This window comes from Nicotiana sylvestris, chromosome 2 (genome assembly GCF_000393655.2).
Source record: "Nicotiana sylvestris chromosome 2, ASM39365v2, whole genome shotgun sequence".
In the NCBI taxonomy this organism is placed as follows: Eukaryota; Viridiplantae; Streptophyta; class Magnoliopsida; order Solanales; family Solanaceae; genus Nicotiana; species Nicotiana sylvestris.
Genome location: NC_091058.1, coordinates 134,536,408 through 134,556,817, shown reverse-complemented (window position 1 = coordinate 134,556,817; position 20,410 = coordinate 134,536,408). Strand labels below are relative to the sequence as shown.

General features: G+C 37.2%; 1 protein-coding gene across 1 annotated transcript; it reads right to left on the bottom strand.

Annotated features, from left to right (window-relative positions):
• Positions 1–16,019: 16,019 nt before the first annotated feature.
• Positions 16,020–18,610, bottom strand: LOC104214110 (calcium uniporter protein 2, mitochondrial-like). Its single transcript, XM_009763734.2, has 2 exons — positions 17,932–18,610; positions 16,020–16,762 (listed from the first exon to the last, which is right to left on the bottom strand). The coding sequence occupies exons 1-2, from the start codon at positions 18,508–18,510 to the stop codon at positions 16,250–16,252; spliced, it is 1,092 nt and encodes a 363-aa protein (XP_009762036.1). The 5' UTR covers positions 18,511–18,610; the 3' UTR covers positions 16,020–16,249.
• Between the last annotated feature and the right edge of the window lie 1,800 nt (positions 18,611–20,410).

Sequence of the window (20,410 nt, the reverse complement as noted above, 5' to 3'; positions counted from 1 at the left end):
AGAATATATATACATAACATACAATATATACTACAAGACAATATATAAGAGAATATATATACATAACATACAATATATACTACAAAATATATATACATAACATACAATACTACAAGACAATATATAAGAGAATATATATACATAACATATAATATATACAACAACAACATATACAAGAGAATATATATACATAACATACAATATATACTACAACAACATATATAAGAGGATATATATACATAACATACAATATATACCACAAGACAATATATATATATATATATATATAAGAGAATATATATACATAACATACAATATATACTACAAGACAATATACAAGAGAATATATATACATAACATACAATATATACTACAACAACATATATAAGAGGATATATATATACATAACATACTACAAGACAATATACAAGAGAATATATATACATAAGATACAATATATATACTACAAGAAAATATATAAGAGAATATATATACATAACATACAATATATACTACAAGATAATATACAAGAGAATATATATACATAACATACAATATATACTACAAGACAATATATAAGAGAATATATATACATAACATACAATATATACTACAAGACAATATACAAGAGAATATATATACATAACATACAATATATACTACAAGAAAATATACAATGAAATATATATACATAACATTCTATACTAGTATACTATATATATATATATATATATATTAATATGCTTCATGTTGTACTTTGTTATTAATTTATTATGCATGACAATTTAGTGTTTTACTATTGTTTTGTTATTTTTATTTTTCGTCAAGCACTTTAATAATTAGATTTCTACATATATACTACATATATATTTTTAATATAGCCATGATACTACAATAAATTGCCTTACAAAAAAAAAAAAAAACCCCGCTAGGCCCGCGAAGCCCACGAGCCCGGCTCGTTAAGCCCGGGACCATGTGGGCTTAGGCCCGTCACGGGACCGGTTCCACCCGTTGAGCCCACGAAGCCCAGGACCGCCAGAGCCCAGGCCCACGAAGCCCAGCCCATTTGGCCCACGAAGGCCCGGGCCCGGGCCAGAATACAGCACTAGGTGTGACCGTGTGAGCATTTGATGTTTTTGAACCCTTTATGAGTGGCTCCAATCATAAAGAGGCATTACAATTGATTATCTTTACTTGTAATATACACACAAAAGATAAAATAAAATGATTCATTACACAAACGAAAATACGTTTAGATGATAGGTGGCTGCTTGACAATGAAATTCCTAGTCATCACCTTTAAATATAATAACGTCTGAAATAATACAATGCAATTAAAGAAGTAATTACCTTCTTTTTTTTTTTTTTTGCAATTAAGGAAATTTCATTACCAGGAAAAAATATATATTTACAAGCAAGATTAAAAAACCTCTAAAGGGTCAGAAGGCCCCAACTTTAGTAATGAACAAACTAGCAATATAGACTAATCAAGTAAAAATAGCATGGTATAACCAGTTTTCGGACTGGTCATTCAAAAATAGTCAGCGTTTACGAAGTCAATGAAAAATAGCTACTATTTTGTTGCAACAGAGATCGGTCCAGCATAATATACTGGAGTTCAGTGCACCTGTGTATGAACTCCAGCATATTATGCTGGACCGGTGTACTTTGCTAACTCCAGTATAATATACTGGAGACTGGAGCACCGGTGCTCCAAGATCCAGTATATTATACTGGACAATTATACTTGCTGGAACTCCAATATATTATGATGGAGTTCTAGTGTACTTATGCTGGAACTCCATCATATTATGCTGGAGTTTCATCATACTTATGCTGGAACTCCAGTATAATATGCTGGAGTTCAAGCATACTTATGCTGGAACTCCAGTATAATATACTTGCGTATTTTTCGGGTTTTGAACAGTGTTTTCGCTCAGATTTATCTTTACATGAAAAGTGGCTAAATTTCGATTACTTTGAAATTGAGCTATTTTTGAACGACCAATTGTAAATCTGGCTATTTTTGAATTTCTCCCACTAATCAAACCTTCAAACATAGTATCTACCTCTTATACATGTTACCACTGGTAATAACCGTTGTCATCCTTGTTATTTTTGTTATTACGGAATGAAGAAGTATGAATGGTGGAAGTATAACAAAAGCCCTATAGTAGCTAGTACAAAATGAGTTTTTCTTCTTCTTTTCTTTTGTCAGGCGGAATAGAATATGAACAAGTAGGGTTAATCGAACTAAATGGATGGCTTATTGGTTTATTGGTATCGGATTATCGGAGTAATGGATGGTAAACAGATTGAGATTTTATAATTAACGTTTTAACGGTTTGGGGGCAGATTACTCAATTATCTTATCGGGTAAACAATTAACCCGTTAAGAATTTTTATATTTATACTTTTACCCCTATGTATATAAAGTACTATTAAAACCTAAATGGCTAAATCCCTAATTTCTAATTCTCAATAGAACTGTCGTCTAACTGTAGCTAATGGCATTGGCAGTCGTCTTTGGCTTCTAATCTGGAAAAGCTACTACAACTAACAAAGATGGTTTGAACTATGCATTTAGTCATTTGGTATTGATTGTTCAAAAAATTTCTATTTGGTTTAGTCGATAAACCATCTGATAATGGTTAATCCGATATCAATTCGCCCGTTGTCTTATTGGATGACTAGCGGATTACTATATTTATAATCCGATAACCGATAAGCCAAACCGTTAAGCCTAATTATCTGCCCGATAAACACCCGAATGAACAAGATACCTAATGCTTTGTTGGTCCGCCGACAAGGTTACAAATGAATTGTAATACAAAGATTAATAATGAGTTGCATCACTAAATTAAGTAGTGCATGTGCTTTCTTTTGCGAGTGTTTAGTTTATTGCATTAGTTATTAAAATAAAATGTACAGTGTATTATATAAGGACTTACAAGTTACAATTATATTCTTATTAAATTTAAGGGGGGGGGGGACTCAAGATTATTTCAATCTTTAATATTTTATACTTGTAAGTTATCCAATCTGGAATAAATAAATAAACTAAAATTGAGGCATAAAGTTAAAACATTACATCCTGTACCTCAAACAAAATGCATATAAAGTAATATCGAATTTTATACTGAAATTATTAATATCATAAGTCTTAACCGTAACCAAATGAAGCATTTGAGTTTCAACTAGGTCTAGCAACCATTTTCAAGACAAATAAATATTTTAACAAGATTGTGACAAAGTGGCTGGCTTGCGTTGGCTCCTGGCTGTTTCCCTATAATTATTTGAACGAAAACAAAAACGTATTGTCCCAATGCTGAAAGCGTGACCTCCAAACATCTTGGTACAAGTTATGGCTCGGGAACATCCACTAGATAATCTTTCCTATTTTCTTGTGCTTCGCCTCAATTGAAGTTTCTCAATAGGTGGTGTTTTCCATTCTTTTGATTATTAATATTGCAATTTTTAAAAATAAATAAATAAATGTTCCATTAGTTACAACTCATTTCCAGTTTCCCCATAAGGGTCAAATTCGTTTTAGCAGCACAATATTGAATTTTGGAATTGTCAAATCAAAATTTGAACAACTGAAGTTGGCATTGTCGTCAATGGTCCCACCCAGGGCGCAGCAACTGCATCCAAAAAGTGTGAAAAGTTAGCTCAAATGATATGAATTAGTCAAAAATCATAAAAGAAGGCAACTTATTCTCTAAAACAATGTGAGACAGAAATAACACCTAGCGATAATAGTGCTCATGAACCCTTAATTAATTGAGTTGGTTACAATTTTTGTTAGGAAAAACACATGCCATTACCGTGCATTAAGGGTGTACAAATCGAATCGAAAAATCACACCTAACCGAAAAGTCAAACCAAATCGATTAAAAAATTCGACTAGATTCTGTTTGATTTGATTTGGTATTGAGTAAAAAAATCCGAACCAAACCGACATACAAATATATAACTTTTTTATATACTTTTTAGATTTTATATAGAATTTTCTTTTGAAAAATGTCTAGAAATATTTGGGATTCTCTTACGGGATATAATATTTAATAGAATATGAAGTTCTCCATATTTGTCAACCTTAAATAATGAGTTGTATGATTACTTTCTTGTCAAGTTTTACTGCAATGCATCAATCTTTTTGTTCTTTCATATTCATATGTCAAGATATATTAAATTCATATATCCTTTTCAAATTTGAAGTGGTTATTATTATATAGGTACATATTAACTTTTACGTTTAATTACTAAATTCGGTTAACCTTTAAAGTGTACATCAAAGACAAATTATTGTCAGACGACTAAAAAAATTCTCCTATAAGAATATTTCAATAGATAATATGTTTGTAACTTTTTTTAAAATTTTTTACTAAATATATATTTACTTATAAAAAATTTAACAAAGTAAGATTGAAATAATATTGTATACGGTCGAAATCAGGTATGCCTCGATTTCGTAGGCTCGAGGAGTTGATGCGAGAATGAGCTCAAAACGGACCTTGCTCGAGACCGATGTTGGAGTATAGAGCTTGAGGATCGAAGTGCTCGATGAAAATCAAGGCCAAGTATGACCAACCTCGAGTAAGGCATAATAACGGAATGGAGAGATGTTAGCAACCAACCGAAAGTCTCGGCGAAAATCTCGGAATAGATCATACCAAGCAGTTATCGGCGCCAATCACAGGATTTATTTCCGTAATTAGAAGTGTACCTTATTTAGGAATCCCCTATAATATAAAGGGAAACCCATTCGTTTTTAAGATACGTTTTGTCTGATAATACAATACATACACTTTATTCTAGCTATTTTATTCACTGTTCATCAGAGTTGCTTTGTAACTTGTTATTCCTACTATTCCACCTCGAGGCCGTCATAGCTTGAGGTCGAGATTTGGCTTGTGCACTGGTTTGACTTATTTTATTCTTTAATTTCTATATTTAATTCCTTGTTTATCAGTTGGTATTGGATTAAATAACATATCCTTAAAACCACAATATAAGTTTAATTGTTACTCAGATTTTAGGGTAAACAATTTGGCACACACCGTGGGGCTAAGGATAATAGTGATTGTTTCAGTGCTGATTCCGATAACACACGTTATTTTCACACTTGTTCTTGTCAAGAATTTTTGTTCACAGGCTAAAACATGTCAAACTCACAGAACGCACCCGTACATGGTGATAATGTTCTTGGATTTCACGGGAAAAATGATAACGTAATTGCTCCAGGAGCCGGAGTGCCACCGGCTAATCTCGAGGGAGTACCGGTCAATCCAGTCTATATCAGTTCGCACATTTCTTTGAATGCGGATTTAGGCGCAGACCCCGAAGGGAGTGTACGCAGGAAAGGCCAATCTGGTAGCCAAAGAATACAAGGCGTTTGAGACGGGGGAGTTAGCCTCCAGGTAATATTCGAGATGATGCAGGCTCAGCAGGCTGCTATCGCTCAGCTTCAAAGTCAACATAGAACTTTGAGTGTGGTCGAACCAGAAATCACTCGTCGTACCGAGCCAGTGCCAGAAAGGTCGAATGATAACATATTAGGGACTGATCCTACAATTATGAAGATGTTCGAGGAGCTAACCAAAAGAATCGAGTCAGAAGAGAAGAAAATCAAAGATAATGATAAAAAATGGAAACATTCAACTTCCGAGTTGATAAGATACCGGGGGCACCCCTGATCTTAAACGGTTTGGATGCAAAAAAGTTCGTGCAAAGCATTTTCCTCAGAGTGCAGCTCCGAAGCCCATTTCTAAGAAGTTCCGTATGCCAGATATGCCTAAATACAATGGGACAACCGATCTTAATGAATACATCACTTTCGTACACATGCGGGATTAAAGGAAATGACTTCAATGATGACGAGATCGAGTCGGTTTTGTTGAAATAATTTGGGGAAACTTTGTCAAAAGGATCAATGATTTGGTATCACAACCTGCCACCAAATTCCATCGACTCATTTGCCATGTTAGCAGATGCCTTCGTGAAGGCGCACGCTGAGGCCATAAAGGTCGCAACAAGGAAATCAGACGTTTTTAAGATAAGATAGAAGGGTGATAAAATGCAGAGGGAGTTCATATCCTTATTTCAAATGTAACGCATGGAGTTGCCACTGGTCACAGATGATTGAGCCGTTCAAGCTTTCACCCAAGGGTTGAACGTGCGAAGTTTGATAGCGTTACGATAGTTGAAACAAAACTTGGTCGAGTATCCAGCTGTAACTTGGGCAGATGTGCACAAACGATATCAATCGAAGATCATAGTCGAGGACGACCAATTAGGAGCCCCTTCCGGTTCAGTACATCCAAACAGGTTAGTAGTTAAAACCCAGAGGGACATCCACAGGGAACCAAGGTCAAACATGGAGTGATATCAACCATATACCGTGTATCAAAGGAACAATGGCTCGGGCCGCAATCCTCCCCCGGAATGTCGAAGGAACGATCGGGGACAAAATTCTCGGAGACTTATGAGTAAAAGCAATTTTGATAAGCATGTTGATCCCGTGGAGGCACCTCGGTTGTTGGAATATAACTTTAGCGTTGATGCATCAGGCATTGTATTCCCAATCGGAAGGATCAAAGATACTAGATGGCACATACCCATAAAAACCAATCCTTCCCAAAGCAACCCAAATTTAATGTGCAAATATCATGGCACGCATGGTCACAAAACTGAGGATTGCAAGCAATTAAGGGAGGAAATAACCCATCTATTCAACGAGGGCCACCTTCGAGAGTTTCTCAGCGATCGAGCTAAGAACCATTTCAGAGACAGAGATGCCAATAGGAAAAATGAATAGAAGGAACTGCATCATATCATTCATATGATCGTCAGCGGGGTCGATATTCCATAAGGGCTCGTATTCAAATACACTAAGGTGTCAATTACTAGAGAGAAGCGGACACGGGATTACGTGCCTGAGGGTTCCTTATCATTCAACAATGAGGAAGCAGAAGGAATTTCTCAACCACACAACGATGCTCTGGTAATTTCTATCATATTAAATAAAGTTCAAGTTAAGCGTGTTTTAATGGATTCAGGTAGTTTGGCGAACATCATCCGATCGAGGGTCATGGAGCACTCGGTTTGCAAGATCAAATTGTACCCGTAGCTCGGGTCTTAAATGGCTTCAACATGGCCAGTGAAACAACTAAAGGTGAGATTACTCTACTGGTGAACGTGGATGGAACCATTCAAGATACCAAGTTCCACGTGATCAAGGGCAACATGAGGTACAATGCCCTACTCGGGAGGCCTTGGATCTACAACATGAGGGCAGTTCCTTCGACTCTTCACAGAATGATGAAATTCTGGATGTCAGACGGCGTGAAAAAAATGTACGGGGAGCAACATGCTGCGAAGGAAATATTTGTAGTTGATGAGGTAATACCGGTATCATCATTATCAACCTCGGAAAGGTCAATCATCAAAGGTAAACAGGAAACCAAATAGCAATGACAGCCACCAACCTCGACCGAATCAAGAAAGCAGGATATAGAAGAAGAGGAGGATTTTCTGATTTCTCGAACCTTTATTGTACCCGAAGACTCCGACGCCACCAAATCAACGGTCGAGGAGCTGGAACAGGTTAATTGATCGAGTACCTGCCCGAGCGAAAGGTATACCTGGGAATAGGGTTAACATGGATTGTTTTTCTTGGTCCCATTTAGACATGACATGGATCCCACCAGAGATAACAACGCATCGGCTAAGCCTTGAACCAGGTTCAAACAGCTGAAACAAAAGAGAAGGCCCCAGTACGAGGTAAAGCATGCATTTATGAAGGATGAGGTAACTAAACTTTTCAAAATAGGATCCATTCAGGAGGTAAAATACCCCAAATGGTTAGCCAATGTAGTCGTAGTCCCTAAAAAAGGGAACAAACTTAGAATGTGTGTAGATTACTAGGATTTGAACAAGGCATGCCCTAAAGACTCTTTTCCATTGCCTAACATCGATCGCATGATCGATGCCATGGCTGGCCATGAGACCCTTACCTTTCTCGACGCCTATTTTGGGTATAATCAAATTCAGATGAACCCAAAAGATCAGGAGAAGATCTCATTTATCACTAAGTATGGAACATATTGTTACAATTTAATGCCATTCGGGTTAAAAAATACAGGAGCTACTTACCAACGCCTAGTAAATAAGATGTTCGAAGAACAAATAGGTAATTCAATGGAAGTTTATATTAATGACATGCTAGTTAAGTCCCTGCGCGCAGACTGCAGAGGACCATTTGGCTTATTTGTAGGAAACGTTCAAGATTTTGAGGAAATATAACATGAAACTTAACCCCGAGAAATGTGCTTTCGGGGTCGTCTCGGGCAAGTTCCTAGGCTTCATGGTGTCAAGTCGGGGGATCAAGATCAACCCCGATAAAATCAAGGCCATCGAAGACATCACCGTTGTGGACAGCGTAAAAGCCGTGTAGAGGCTAACTGGGCGGATAACTGTTTTAGGCCGATTTATCTCAAGGTCGTCGGATCGAAGTCATAGATTTTTCTCTTTACTCAAGAAGAAGAATGATTTCACCTAGACCCCAGAATGTCAACAAGCATTAGAGGAATTAAAACGATACTTATCGAGCCCACCTTTGCTTCACACCTCGAAGGCAGATGTGAAACTCTACTTATATTTGGCGGTGTTAGATATCGCGGTAAGTGGTGTCCTAGTTCGAGAAGACCTAGGCACGCAATTTTCCATTTACTATGTAAGTCGAACCTTAGGGGAAACAGAAACTAGATATCCACACTTAGAAAAATTAGTACTTGCACTAATAAGCGCTTCTAGAAAGCTGAAACAATACTTTCAATGTCACCCCATAAGTGTGTTAAACACTTACCCACTTCGTAATATTTTGCACAAGCCCGAACTTTCGGATCGATTGGCCAAATGGGCCGTCGGACTTAGTGGGTATGATATCGAGTATCAACCTCGAACGACCATCAAGTCTCAAATTTTAGCAGACTTCGTGGCCGATTTCACGCCAACTCTCGTACCCGAAGTTGAAAAGGAACTCTTGTTAAAATCGAGCACGTCATCAGGGGTATGGACCATTTTCAAAGATGGCGCTTCTAATGTGAAAGGGTCCAGGCTAGGCATCATTTTGAAGCCACCCATAGGTAGCACTATTAGGCAGTCTATCAAAACTTCTAGGTTGACTAACAATGAGGCCGAGTACGAGGACATGATTGCAGGTCTCGAGCTAGCTAAAGGCTTGGAGGAAGAAGTCATTGAAGCCAAATGTGACTCTTTATTGGAAGTGAACCAAGTAAACAAAAGCTTTGAAGTTCGAGAAGATAGAATGCAAAGGTATTTGGACAAGCTACAGGTAACTTTGCACCGCTTTAAGGAGTGGACTCTAGATCACGTACCTCGAGAACAAAATAGTGAGGCCGATGCACTTGCAAATTTGGGGTCATCAGTATAGGAAGATGATATTATCCTGGGGACTTTCTTCCAATTTTCAAGATCTGTGGTCGATGAGGGTCATGCCGAGATAAATTCTACAAGCTTGACCTGGGATTGGAGGAATAAATATATTGAATATTTAAAGAATGAAAAGCTCCCATCGGACCCTAAAGAGTCGAGGGCTCTACGAACCAAAGCTACTCGGTTCACATTGGATGAAAATGGAATGTTATACAGAAGGACGTTCGATGGACCATTGGCAGTATGTTTAGGGTCGGGGGACACCGATTATGTTTTACGAGAGATCCATGAAGGCACTTGTGGGAAACACTCCAGCGCCGAACTTTTGATTCGCAAAATCATTAGATTAGGGTATTACTGGGATAACATGGAAAAAAACACTAAGGAGTTTGTTCAAAAATGTGATAAATGTCAAAGGTTTGCACCGATGATCCATCAGCCCGGAGAGCAACTTCATTCAGTCCTATCCTCATGGTCATTCATGAAATGGAGGATGGATATCATCGGCCCTCTGCCAATGACCCTAGGTAAAGCTAAATTCATTTTGTTTATGACTGACTACTTTTCTAAATGGGTGGAAGCACAGGCCTTTGAGAAAGTCAGAGAAAAAGAAGTTATAGACTTCATTTGGGACCACATCGTGTGTCGATTCAGATACCTGCCAAAATCGTATGCGACAACGGAAAGCAATTCAACGACATCAAGGTAACGAAGTTCCTCGAAGAACACAAAATAAAAAGGATCTTATCAATGCCGTATCACCCAAACGGAAATGAGCAGGCAGAATCGACAAATAAGACTATCATTCAAAACTTAAAGAAAAGGTTGAATGACGCTAAGGAGAAATGGAGAGAAGTTCTACCCGAAGTTCTTTGGGCGTATCGAATGACATCAAATTCCAGCACGGGGGAAACCCCGTTCTCCTTAGTATATGGATCCGAGGCCTTAATTCTAGTTGAGGTCGGGGAACCTAACGCCAGATTTCGACATGCAATGGAGAAATCAAATCACGAGGCTATGAATACTAGACTCAAACTATTGGATGAAAAATGAGAAGCTACACTTGTTCGGATGGATGCACAGAAGCAAAGAATCGAAAGATATTACAATTAAAGAACCAACCTTCCCCACTTCGGAATCGGGGACTTAGTTCTAAGGAAAGTCACCCTCAATACTCGAAACCCAAACAAAGGGCGGGAAGGACCATATCGAGTTATCAGCATCATCGAAAAAGGATCTTACAAACTTGGCATAATGGAGGGCGGACAATTGCCAAACAATTGGAATATATCACTGCTCAAACGATATTATTGTTGAGATATGACTTTCTCCCTTTTTCCATTTGTGTTTGATACTAACATATTGCAGGTGTTCGATCGAAGACGTCGAGAAACACTTCAACACGAAGACCTTAGGTTTAAAGCATGTGTTGCACTCTTTTTCCCTTAGATCGGTTTTTATACCAAATGGGTTTTTCCGGCGAAGTTTTTATCAAGGCAACAATTATGTGCTACCTAAGAAAAATTCAACAGTATCCAAGGCTTCTTTTCAATCAACCTCGAATACTGGGGGGAATCACCCTCGGAGGATATATTTTCGAGAAAAATACTTCATGACAAAAGGTCTTGATAGAGAAACTTTGTAATGGGCCAAACGGTCGATTGAACTGTGGCTATATAGATTAGTTGAGCCCCGATAGCAAAATATGTACGCATGTATAAATTATTTAAAGAAGCATCCTTTCTATATCAAACACTTTATGTCACAAAGGAAAATTGCTACTATACGAGCTCTATATTTATAATTTCATGAATAATGGCTCAAGGGCCAAGCACAAATATACCTCGAATACTCAGGGACTGTCATTGGTAATCAACTCGAATTCATTAGACATCAATAGGTGCCCCTCGATCTATAGGCCAAGGCTATCTTTCTCAGGGACTAACACCTCAAACAAGTTCGAAGTGTTATTAGGAAATAAGCCCAAGAGGCATACCCAAAGGCTACGGCTAAATTAATGCGACTCGGAGACGTCCGAACCCCGCAATCAAAATAGAATTTCAGATTCTATGAAAAACCGGTTAAAAAAGGCTACCCTCGACAAATAATAAAAAAGGGCTTCAATAAAATTGGCCCTCGAAAAACCTTAAGAGGTATCAAATTACCTAACACAAACGTTCTAAGGCACAAAAAGCAAAGGGGTCTCCATCGGCATCGGACCCTCAAAAAACCTAATGGGTAAAAAATACCTGCCAAGTCATAAAGAAATTTTTACTAAGTCTTTTAAGCCGAAGGGGGGAAATAATAGCCATCTTTTAGAGGCCATAACGGTCCGATCTAAAAGAGCCTAAGGTCCAAAACATTTAGAGTTCAAGACCTTGTTCTCATTCAAGTCGGACATAAGGGTCCCACTATTCCGAGCTCAAATAAAATTGACTTGAATATAGCTCGAGGATTCATCATAAAACCTTAAGAGGTATTCTATTATAAGTTCAAAACTTTCCTATTATTTACTAAAAAACCTAAGGGTTTGTTTTACTTTGAGTTCGAGCTGATGCTCACTCAATTATTGAAGTTATAACAACATCGCAAGGCAAAAACAAAGCAGACTTTACCACGGATCAGAGATAGAGCGGAAAGAAAGGGAACTTTTTTATACATAGAAGGTATGTACAATGCCCACGAGGGGCCTTACACAAAAAACAAAATCCTAAGGGCCTAGTCCACTTAGGGAGCCACATCTTTGGGAGCTATATCTTCGGAAGCAGCTTCTTCGGGGACCTCATCCTCATCTCCTCCACTCTCAGATCCACTAGTAGAGTCTTCATCATCGGAGAGTAAAGCTACAACCTCGTCCTCCAAAGCTTTCACTTTCTCGATATCGGTTGAGAGGTCAAAGCCACGAGCATGCACTTCCTCGAGAGTCTCTCTCTAGGATTGTCGCCTGGCGAGATATCCTGTGCCTGAATGTTGGCAGCCTCGGCGTCAGCTCGGTAAGAGGACACAAACGCCTCCACCTTAGATTTAGCCTTTACAAGTTCAGCGGCCAACTTAGCCTCGAGCTCCTCAATCTTCCGGATCTGGGCCAAGCTTTCCCCCTTCACACTTTGAAGTTGGCATTCGAGCGAAGTTAGTTAGGCCCAAAGCGTGTCCTTCTCTGAGGCAAGATGATCCATGTGCTATTTCTACCCTAGGGTCTCAGCATCTTTTGTCTTGACCTCTTCTCGAAGCTGCTCCACCAGCTCATCCTTCTGCTGGTCCTGCAAAGTCAAAATGTTAATCACTAAATCAAATGAATACGTAACAAATTCCCAAAACGTTACATTACCTGCTCGATGAGCCCTCGTCAGTTCGACTCAGAGGTCCTTGATCTCCTCATCTTTTTGAAAATAGAGGAGCTTGAGGCCGTTTCTCTCCTCCACAAGCCTCTTAAGTTTGGCTCGCATCGGGTCAGCTCAGCTCAAGACTTGGAAAATGCTTCTCGATAGAGCATCATGGCCTTCACACAAAGGGAAAAAGTCAGACTTGGAAAAATGAGAGTAAAACACAAACATAATTATGAAAGCAGATACTTGTTTAAGAAGCCGCTGGGCCTCATAAAAAATGAACGAAGCATTCGGATCGGGACCATTTTCAACCCCTATGAAGCACCCCTAGAAAATATAATTCCCTTTGTGGGTCGTCCCTACGTGAGAGGTCTTCATAGCCCGAGCATCTCGGAACTGCCCTTCGAAGAAAGTAGGGCCGGGTGGCGATTCATCGTTATTAATTATCCCAAGTGAATCACTAGGGACATTCTCTTCTTTTTGAGGGGCCTCAGAATTAGACCCTTCAGGCATACCCGCCAGCCATTCTTCACGGAGGGGTACGCTTTTATCACCCGATGGCTCGAGGACTCTGCTCGGATTTCCCTCCGAGATTTCTTCGATTCGAGATTGAACCGCATCAACTACCACTGGTTCAACGACCTTTGAAGTTTCAGTGCTTCCCCACTTCCGAACTACCAACAAGCAGTCGACGTCCTCTCCTTCTTTCTCCTCCTCCCAAAGTTGTTGAATCGCATCAGCAGATAGGGATGCAGGTCGACTCTTGGTTTCGAACCCTACTTTTTCTGTGATTTGAGGTATTTGGAGGCGAGATCCTTTTCCTTTTCTTCTCTTTGTTTGGCTTCGGGATCTCCTCTTCACCAGGCGGAGGCGACCTCAAAACAACATTGTATCTGAGGCCTGCATGAGGAGAAACTAAGTATTTTACAGAGAAACATCAATATGTGAACAAAGGGACTCACTGTGGTTTTTAGCTTCTCACCGACCCTTGGCCAAATCACGCCAACAACGCTTGGTGTGTGAAGAAGTAGAGGCCAGTTGTAGAACCTAAACTTCAAAGTCCAGAATCACACAAGGAAACTAAGGGGAAACTGCACCATGAAAAAGAAATTAGATCGAAGGAGAATAAAGAAAGCAAAATAGTGAACATCATTGATGGAGTTGTACTTATGTTTCATGTTCCATTCCTCGGGGAATGGCATTCTTTCGGCGGGGATCAGGTCAGAGATCTTGATTCGGACGAATCGGCCCATCCATCCTCGGTCTTTGTCCTCATCAATGCTCGAGAATAGCGCCTTCGCGGACTGACGCTGGAGCTTTATCAGCCCACCTCGATAAAGGCGTGGGTTGTATAACATGATGGTCAAGGGTAAAAGATATCCCCTTGACCTTGCTTAAAAAATATCTGATCAAAATGACAATGCGACAGAAAGAGTGGTAGATCTGGCCAAGGGTCACCCGATATTGGTGACAGAAATCGAGTATGACCGGATCTATGGGACACAATGTTAAAGGGTAAGTATACACACTTAAGTACCCTTTCACATGGGTAGTGATGTCCTCCTCAGGGGAAGGAATCACCACATCCTTGTTTTCCCAATTGCAGTCCTCTTTCACCCGCTCGAGATCGTTTTCAGATATCAAGCAGATGTATCGGGACATGGTCTCGCATCGGCTGGAACTGATGAATGTCTTTCGATTTTAAATCGGAAGACAGCTCGCATGTCCCAGGAACGCACTCCTCAATGCGAGGCTCCACCGACATTTTATCACCGGCCGACCGCGATGAGGATTTTTTTTCTTTTTGAGGGACAACTTTAGATGTTTTAGCCATCACTGTTATGGGATTCAATAAAGGAGAAGAAGTTGATGTTATGACAAACACACATTGAAGAGGAGGATGGATTTAAAGAAAATTGAGAAGCTTGTAGAGATTTGAGGAAAGGTTTTGGAAGTAAAGATTGAGAAATTGATCTATTTATAGTGGCCACTTCAATGGTTTGAGGAAATTCATGGCCAACCATCAGCCATCGTTAATTAATGGCCTTGGGAACTATGCGGACGTGACACTTCAGTCACTTCTGTCGCTGACGTTATGGAAATGACGTCATGATCGAGGTATCGGAGAATCGAGGATCAAATCATTTCTTATCATTTCACTCTGAGAAATGCGGGGACTATCTGTATACGGTCGAAATCAGGTATGCCTCGATTTCGTAGGCTCGAGGAGTTGATGCGAGAATGAGCTCAAAACGGACCTGGCTCGAGCCCGATGGCGGAGTATAGAGCTTGATGATCAAAGTGATCGATGAAAACCAAGGCCGAGTATGACCAACCTCGAGTAAGGCATAATAACGGAATGACAAGATATTAGCAACCAACCGAAGGTCTCGGTAGAATGTCGGAATAGATAATACCAAGCGGTTATCGGCGCTAATCACATGATTTATTTTCGTAATTAGAAGTGTACCTTATTTAGGACTCCCCTATTATATAAAGGGGAGCCCATTCATTTGTAAGATACATTTTGACTGATAATACAATGCATACACTTTATTCTCTAGTTATTTTATTCATTGTTCATCAGAGTTGCTTTATAACTTGCTATTTCTACTATTCCACCTCTAGGCCGTCATAGCTCGAGGTCGAGATTTGGTTTGCACACTTGTTTGACTTATTTTATTCTTCAATTTGTATATTTAATTCCTTGTTTATCAGTTGGTATTGGATTAAATCACATATCCTTAAAATCACAATATAAGTTTAATTGTTACTCGAATTTTAGGGTAAACAAATATTTAAGTAATAAAAAACCCGAAAAACCCGATTAAACCGAACCAATCTAAATCGATATAATTGATTTGATTTGGTTTTGATAAAAACCGGACCAATCCGATCCAGGTAGACCCTGGACCCATACTTTGCATTCGTTTGAAATTGTTGCATTTTGATTTGTCCTATTCTATATTCCCCAACAATCTCCGGGAATGATGAAAAAGAATCTACATTAATCTCCCAGTTTTTGTCATTTGGAGGGGCACAGGCACATAATTTCTGAGTCATTCTTTTTTGGCATATTCGTTGGATCAAAATATAGATCCGGTGGTTTCATCAATATTCTATAACTACTGTATTATTTTATTCACTTGTAATTGTTAATTAAATTATACTCCATTTGATAACGAGAAGCTGAGTATGGCAAGTGTACCGTTTTGAGTAGTGACAAAATGCATATACCCGAAGAAGAGATTCGTATTGTTATTGGAACTCCATTTCATTCCTAAACTCTTCACATACATATACATTGGCCGTCATTAATAGACAATAAAAGTTAACTTTGTCCGAGTGTAAAACTAAAACCAAGAAGGGAAGAAAAAAAAAACAGAGACAAAATTGATGCCTCTTCTTTTTCTTTTGCAACCATAATATTGTTTTAATCTTCCCTATTCATGAAATAAACTATTCTACCTAGAAAAATGTTCAGGTAAATGGTGAAATTCTGTCTTGTTTACATCAAGGGATAAAGGGTTAAAGGCTAAGGTATTTCCAGGAGGCGACGTTGAATTAGGATAACAAGCTCTTTTGAGCTCATTATACCTTTGAAGATCGAAATTCTTAAGCTTCACAAGTCGTTTTTGCTTAGCAGCAAATCGGCTTTGGAAAAATCCTTCGAATGAAGGCTCTTTCGACGTCCTGAGGAAAAATGCATAACCAGCCATGCAGTAAATGGATGTGACATAAAAGCAAATTGGTTCCATGACGTCCCATGAAAGTTCCCAGAATGTCAATCTCATGAATGCTGCTGTCTGAATGACAAAATAGCCTAGCCCACACCACAACTCTCTACGCACCAATGACTCAGCTTTCTTGTCAATCATTGATTTTTCCTCCTCCATTTGCTTGAGCTCCTTCATCATTTGTGGGTCATTTGGGTTCGGCAATGGCATTGGTAATAGGCCTTGTATGGTTTTCACTACCTGTAAACAAAAACAGAGTACCAAACATTTGGGTAAAACTAACACTCCACTTGACATACCTCTGTCTATTTGAAGATCATATGACAATCAGCATAGTAGTATTTCTTACACGTATATATAAATAGTATTTCTTTTAAAAATTCATATGTATATAGACATTAGACAATAGGTTGACACTAGTTAAAATCATACGATGTAACTACTAATTTATAAACAGGAAATAAAACTTCAAAATTGACATTTTCCTAAACCCAATTTGTGAAAAGTCAATCGACACGCATAAAAAATCCTACCTAAAAATGAGAGCTAACTCCCTGTTGAGAGAAATGAAAATAACATCTCCCTCTTAAGAGTAATGAAAATATCTTGGCCCCTAAATTTGTTATTCTCTTACTCTATTCCTCCAATAAGAATGGGATAGACGAGTGACCAATCCACCACGTTATGTACCCATTAAACACACGTAATATATGAATATGCCACAATTGACATAAGGGGCTTCTCTACCCATGACTACGCAAACAACTTCTCACCCACCTAATTTGCTAAGAGTTCTATAGCGTCAAGCATTAGAAAATACCAGTGGGCAATTTGAAATGGAAATGGAAATTGATAGCTAAATCATTTTCTCTTTGTTATGGGCTTTGCTAATTTTTTGAACTCCACAATAATTGGATGTCCTTTTCTTCTTACCCAACTCTTCCTACATCCCATCCCCCACCAAACCCCCAAAATCCATAAATTAAAATTTTAGCATCTCATTTTTCTCTCCAATAATCAAATATCTCAATTTTTTTTTTTTGGGGAGAAATATCTTAAAAGCCTCGAATGTGTTCAAGAAGAAATTTTTGGGTCTTTGAAAATGATCCGACTGGTCCACTCCTTTATAAAAGTCACCATCTCGTTTAGAGATCTGGAGTAACTTTGTTTCATTTTCCTGTCTGGAGAAAAAACACACAAAATAGATGAAAATCTATCAGTTTTCGGTAGACTCGGAGTATCTAACGAAAAGTAAATCAACATGTATAATTTCTATGTAATGCTGCTAATTACCAACCATCACATAGTAATTCATCGTAATTTATCTTTCTGAGAATCTGTAGAAACAATAATCCTTATGTATCAGAGAAAGGCTTAATAAAAGAATAATGAAAAAGTGGAAAACCAACCTGATCAGGCCTGAGGAACACAACGTTTCCTAGAACAATTACACTTCCAGAATCATCTAGAATCTTCGCGAATTCTAGGCATTGATCAGTACTATTCGAACAAGATTCACAGCAGATCTGAACAAATTCTGAGTACGAAATACAATTTTTTTCAATTTTCCTTAGCTTCAATTTCACCATCTCCAATTGTGATAATTTCAGCAACTTCCTTGCATCCTCCACCGTCAATTTTCCCTCCGACGTCTCCTCCGGCCTCAACTTTTCCGGCGTCAGGAGTCCATCGAGTCTGATCCTGTTTCTTTCAGTGTCCATTTCACGCAGTTTCTCGATGAGCTTTTCGCCGGAGGGTAGTGATCGGAGATCCGGCGAGTTCGCCGGAGATGGGTAGCGGTGGAGGAATCGCCGGAAAGTTCCGTTGTCTCCGGGATCTGGGGCGATATTATTATCAGGACAAGGAGTAGTCAATGAATTGGATGCCATGGATGAAGCTGAAGGAATAATACGGCATGTGGAAATGGAAAAATTAGTGGTTTTGTATGCATTGAAAAGGCGCTGAGCTAGCGATTTTTTTAACGCCATTGATACAAAAGAGAATAAGAAAAACTTAGTAATGAGAAAGAAATTTGGCTTGGGGAAATGGGAGCTTTACGGGTTTGAAATGTTCAAGCTTTTGAACGATGAAGAAAGGTGTCATGCTCGGACATATTTATAGGTCCACTCTCTCTGCAGATATGACGAAATGACAGCCAGCTACGTTAATCCAAGTGAAAAACGGATCTAGAATTTTAATTAATGTACTATAATTATCAAGATACTAGTAATATTTTTTTGGTAATAATCGGTGTATATACCTATCTATATGTGTGTGTGTCTAACTTTTTATTTTATATTTTCTAAATTCTTAACGCTTTTTCATTGTTTGTTCATTATGAAAAAGATTAACATTTTTTAATATTTTAAAAAACTTATAATTCACATTTACATTTGTTGTTCATGAGATACTATTATCACAATAATTGTGTGACTAATCATAAGCGTTCAAGACATAATTAAGTAAAAAAAAATATACACTCTTTAACAGTTTAACCTTTCAAATTAAATTGTCACACTCTACAATATTTTAGAATGTGCAAATGAATCATACCTCCACATAAGAAGACATGTTGAAAATATCTATATTATATTAAAAGGAGAATAGTGAAGTATGACGTTAAGCCAGGTGGCAAGCTAAAAAAAAGTCACTTGACAATTTTAAGACAACATTAAAAATTTGAATTATAAATAGAAACATAATTAATGGAAGTAGTAGTTCAATAAAAATTATTTTTTAATTATGATACAAATCTTTATTAGCAGTATAATTTAGTTAACATTTTTTTGTATAATTATGGTAGGGACGAAATAAATTATGGTAGGGACGAATTTTAATTAATTGATCAAGCTTTGTAACTGACCTTATTTTGGTACAATATATATTACTGTAGGTATCTTTAATTAAAATTTAATGCATAATTCAGTTATGGTAGGTATTTGAGAAAGAATCAATTAAATTTTCGTTTTGTATCTTATACATTAATTTTAAGTTTAAATAGTAATTCTTTATTTAGTACAAACTTTGTATCTGACCTTATTTGGGTGCAATATACATTACTGTAGGTATCTTTAATTAATTTTTTTTATATAATTCAGTTATGGTAGGTATATTTTTTTGAGAAAGAATTAATTAAATTTTTATTTGTATCTTACACATTAATGTTAAGTTGGAATAATAATTTTTTATTTAGTACAAGCTTTGTATCTGAGCTTATTTGTGAACAATATACATTACTATATGTATCTTTAAGTAAATTTTGTGTATAATTCAATTATGGTAGGAAAAATAATTTTATATATATATATATATATATATATATATATATATATAATTATTAAAAAATTATAATTATACATAATTATATATATAATGAGGTTATATTAATGTTGACAATTCGGACAATAAATATTTTATACATAAATAAATATTTCTTAAAATAATAGTGAAAATATTGTTGCAACAATTAGAGTTTTTACAATTAATATTTGAATTGAGTATTGCTAGGTTAAGTTTGAAAGTATAAGATAATTTTTGGAAATATGGTCCAATGGAGAAAATAGAAGAATAAGATATATTTGAATTTGAGATGGGACTTTTTTTTAATATGATAGTAAGAAAATTCATACTATTTAAGAATATGAGCAATAAAGTTAAAGTTACTATTGAAATAATTTTTATTTATTATTTATATTATATTAAAATGAATGTGATAAAAGTGGATATTAAATTCAAGTAAACTAATAAACAACGTTAATAATATTAAGTATTCAATAGCAAAATGAGAAACAAACAGAGAAAAAAATCAAAATTTCTATCATAAAGAACAAAAAAGGATAAATTTTATTTAAATTTGATATAAAAAAGTTTTTTTTAAGTATGATAAAA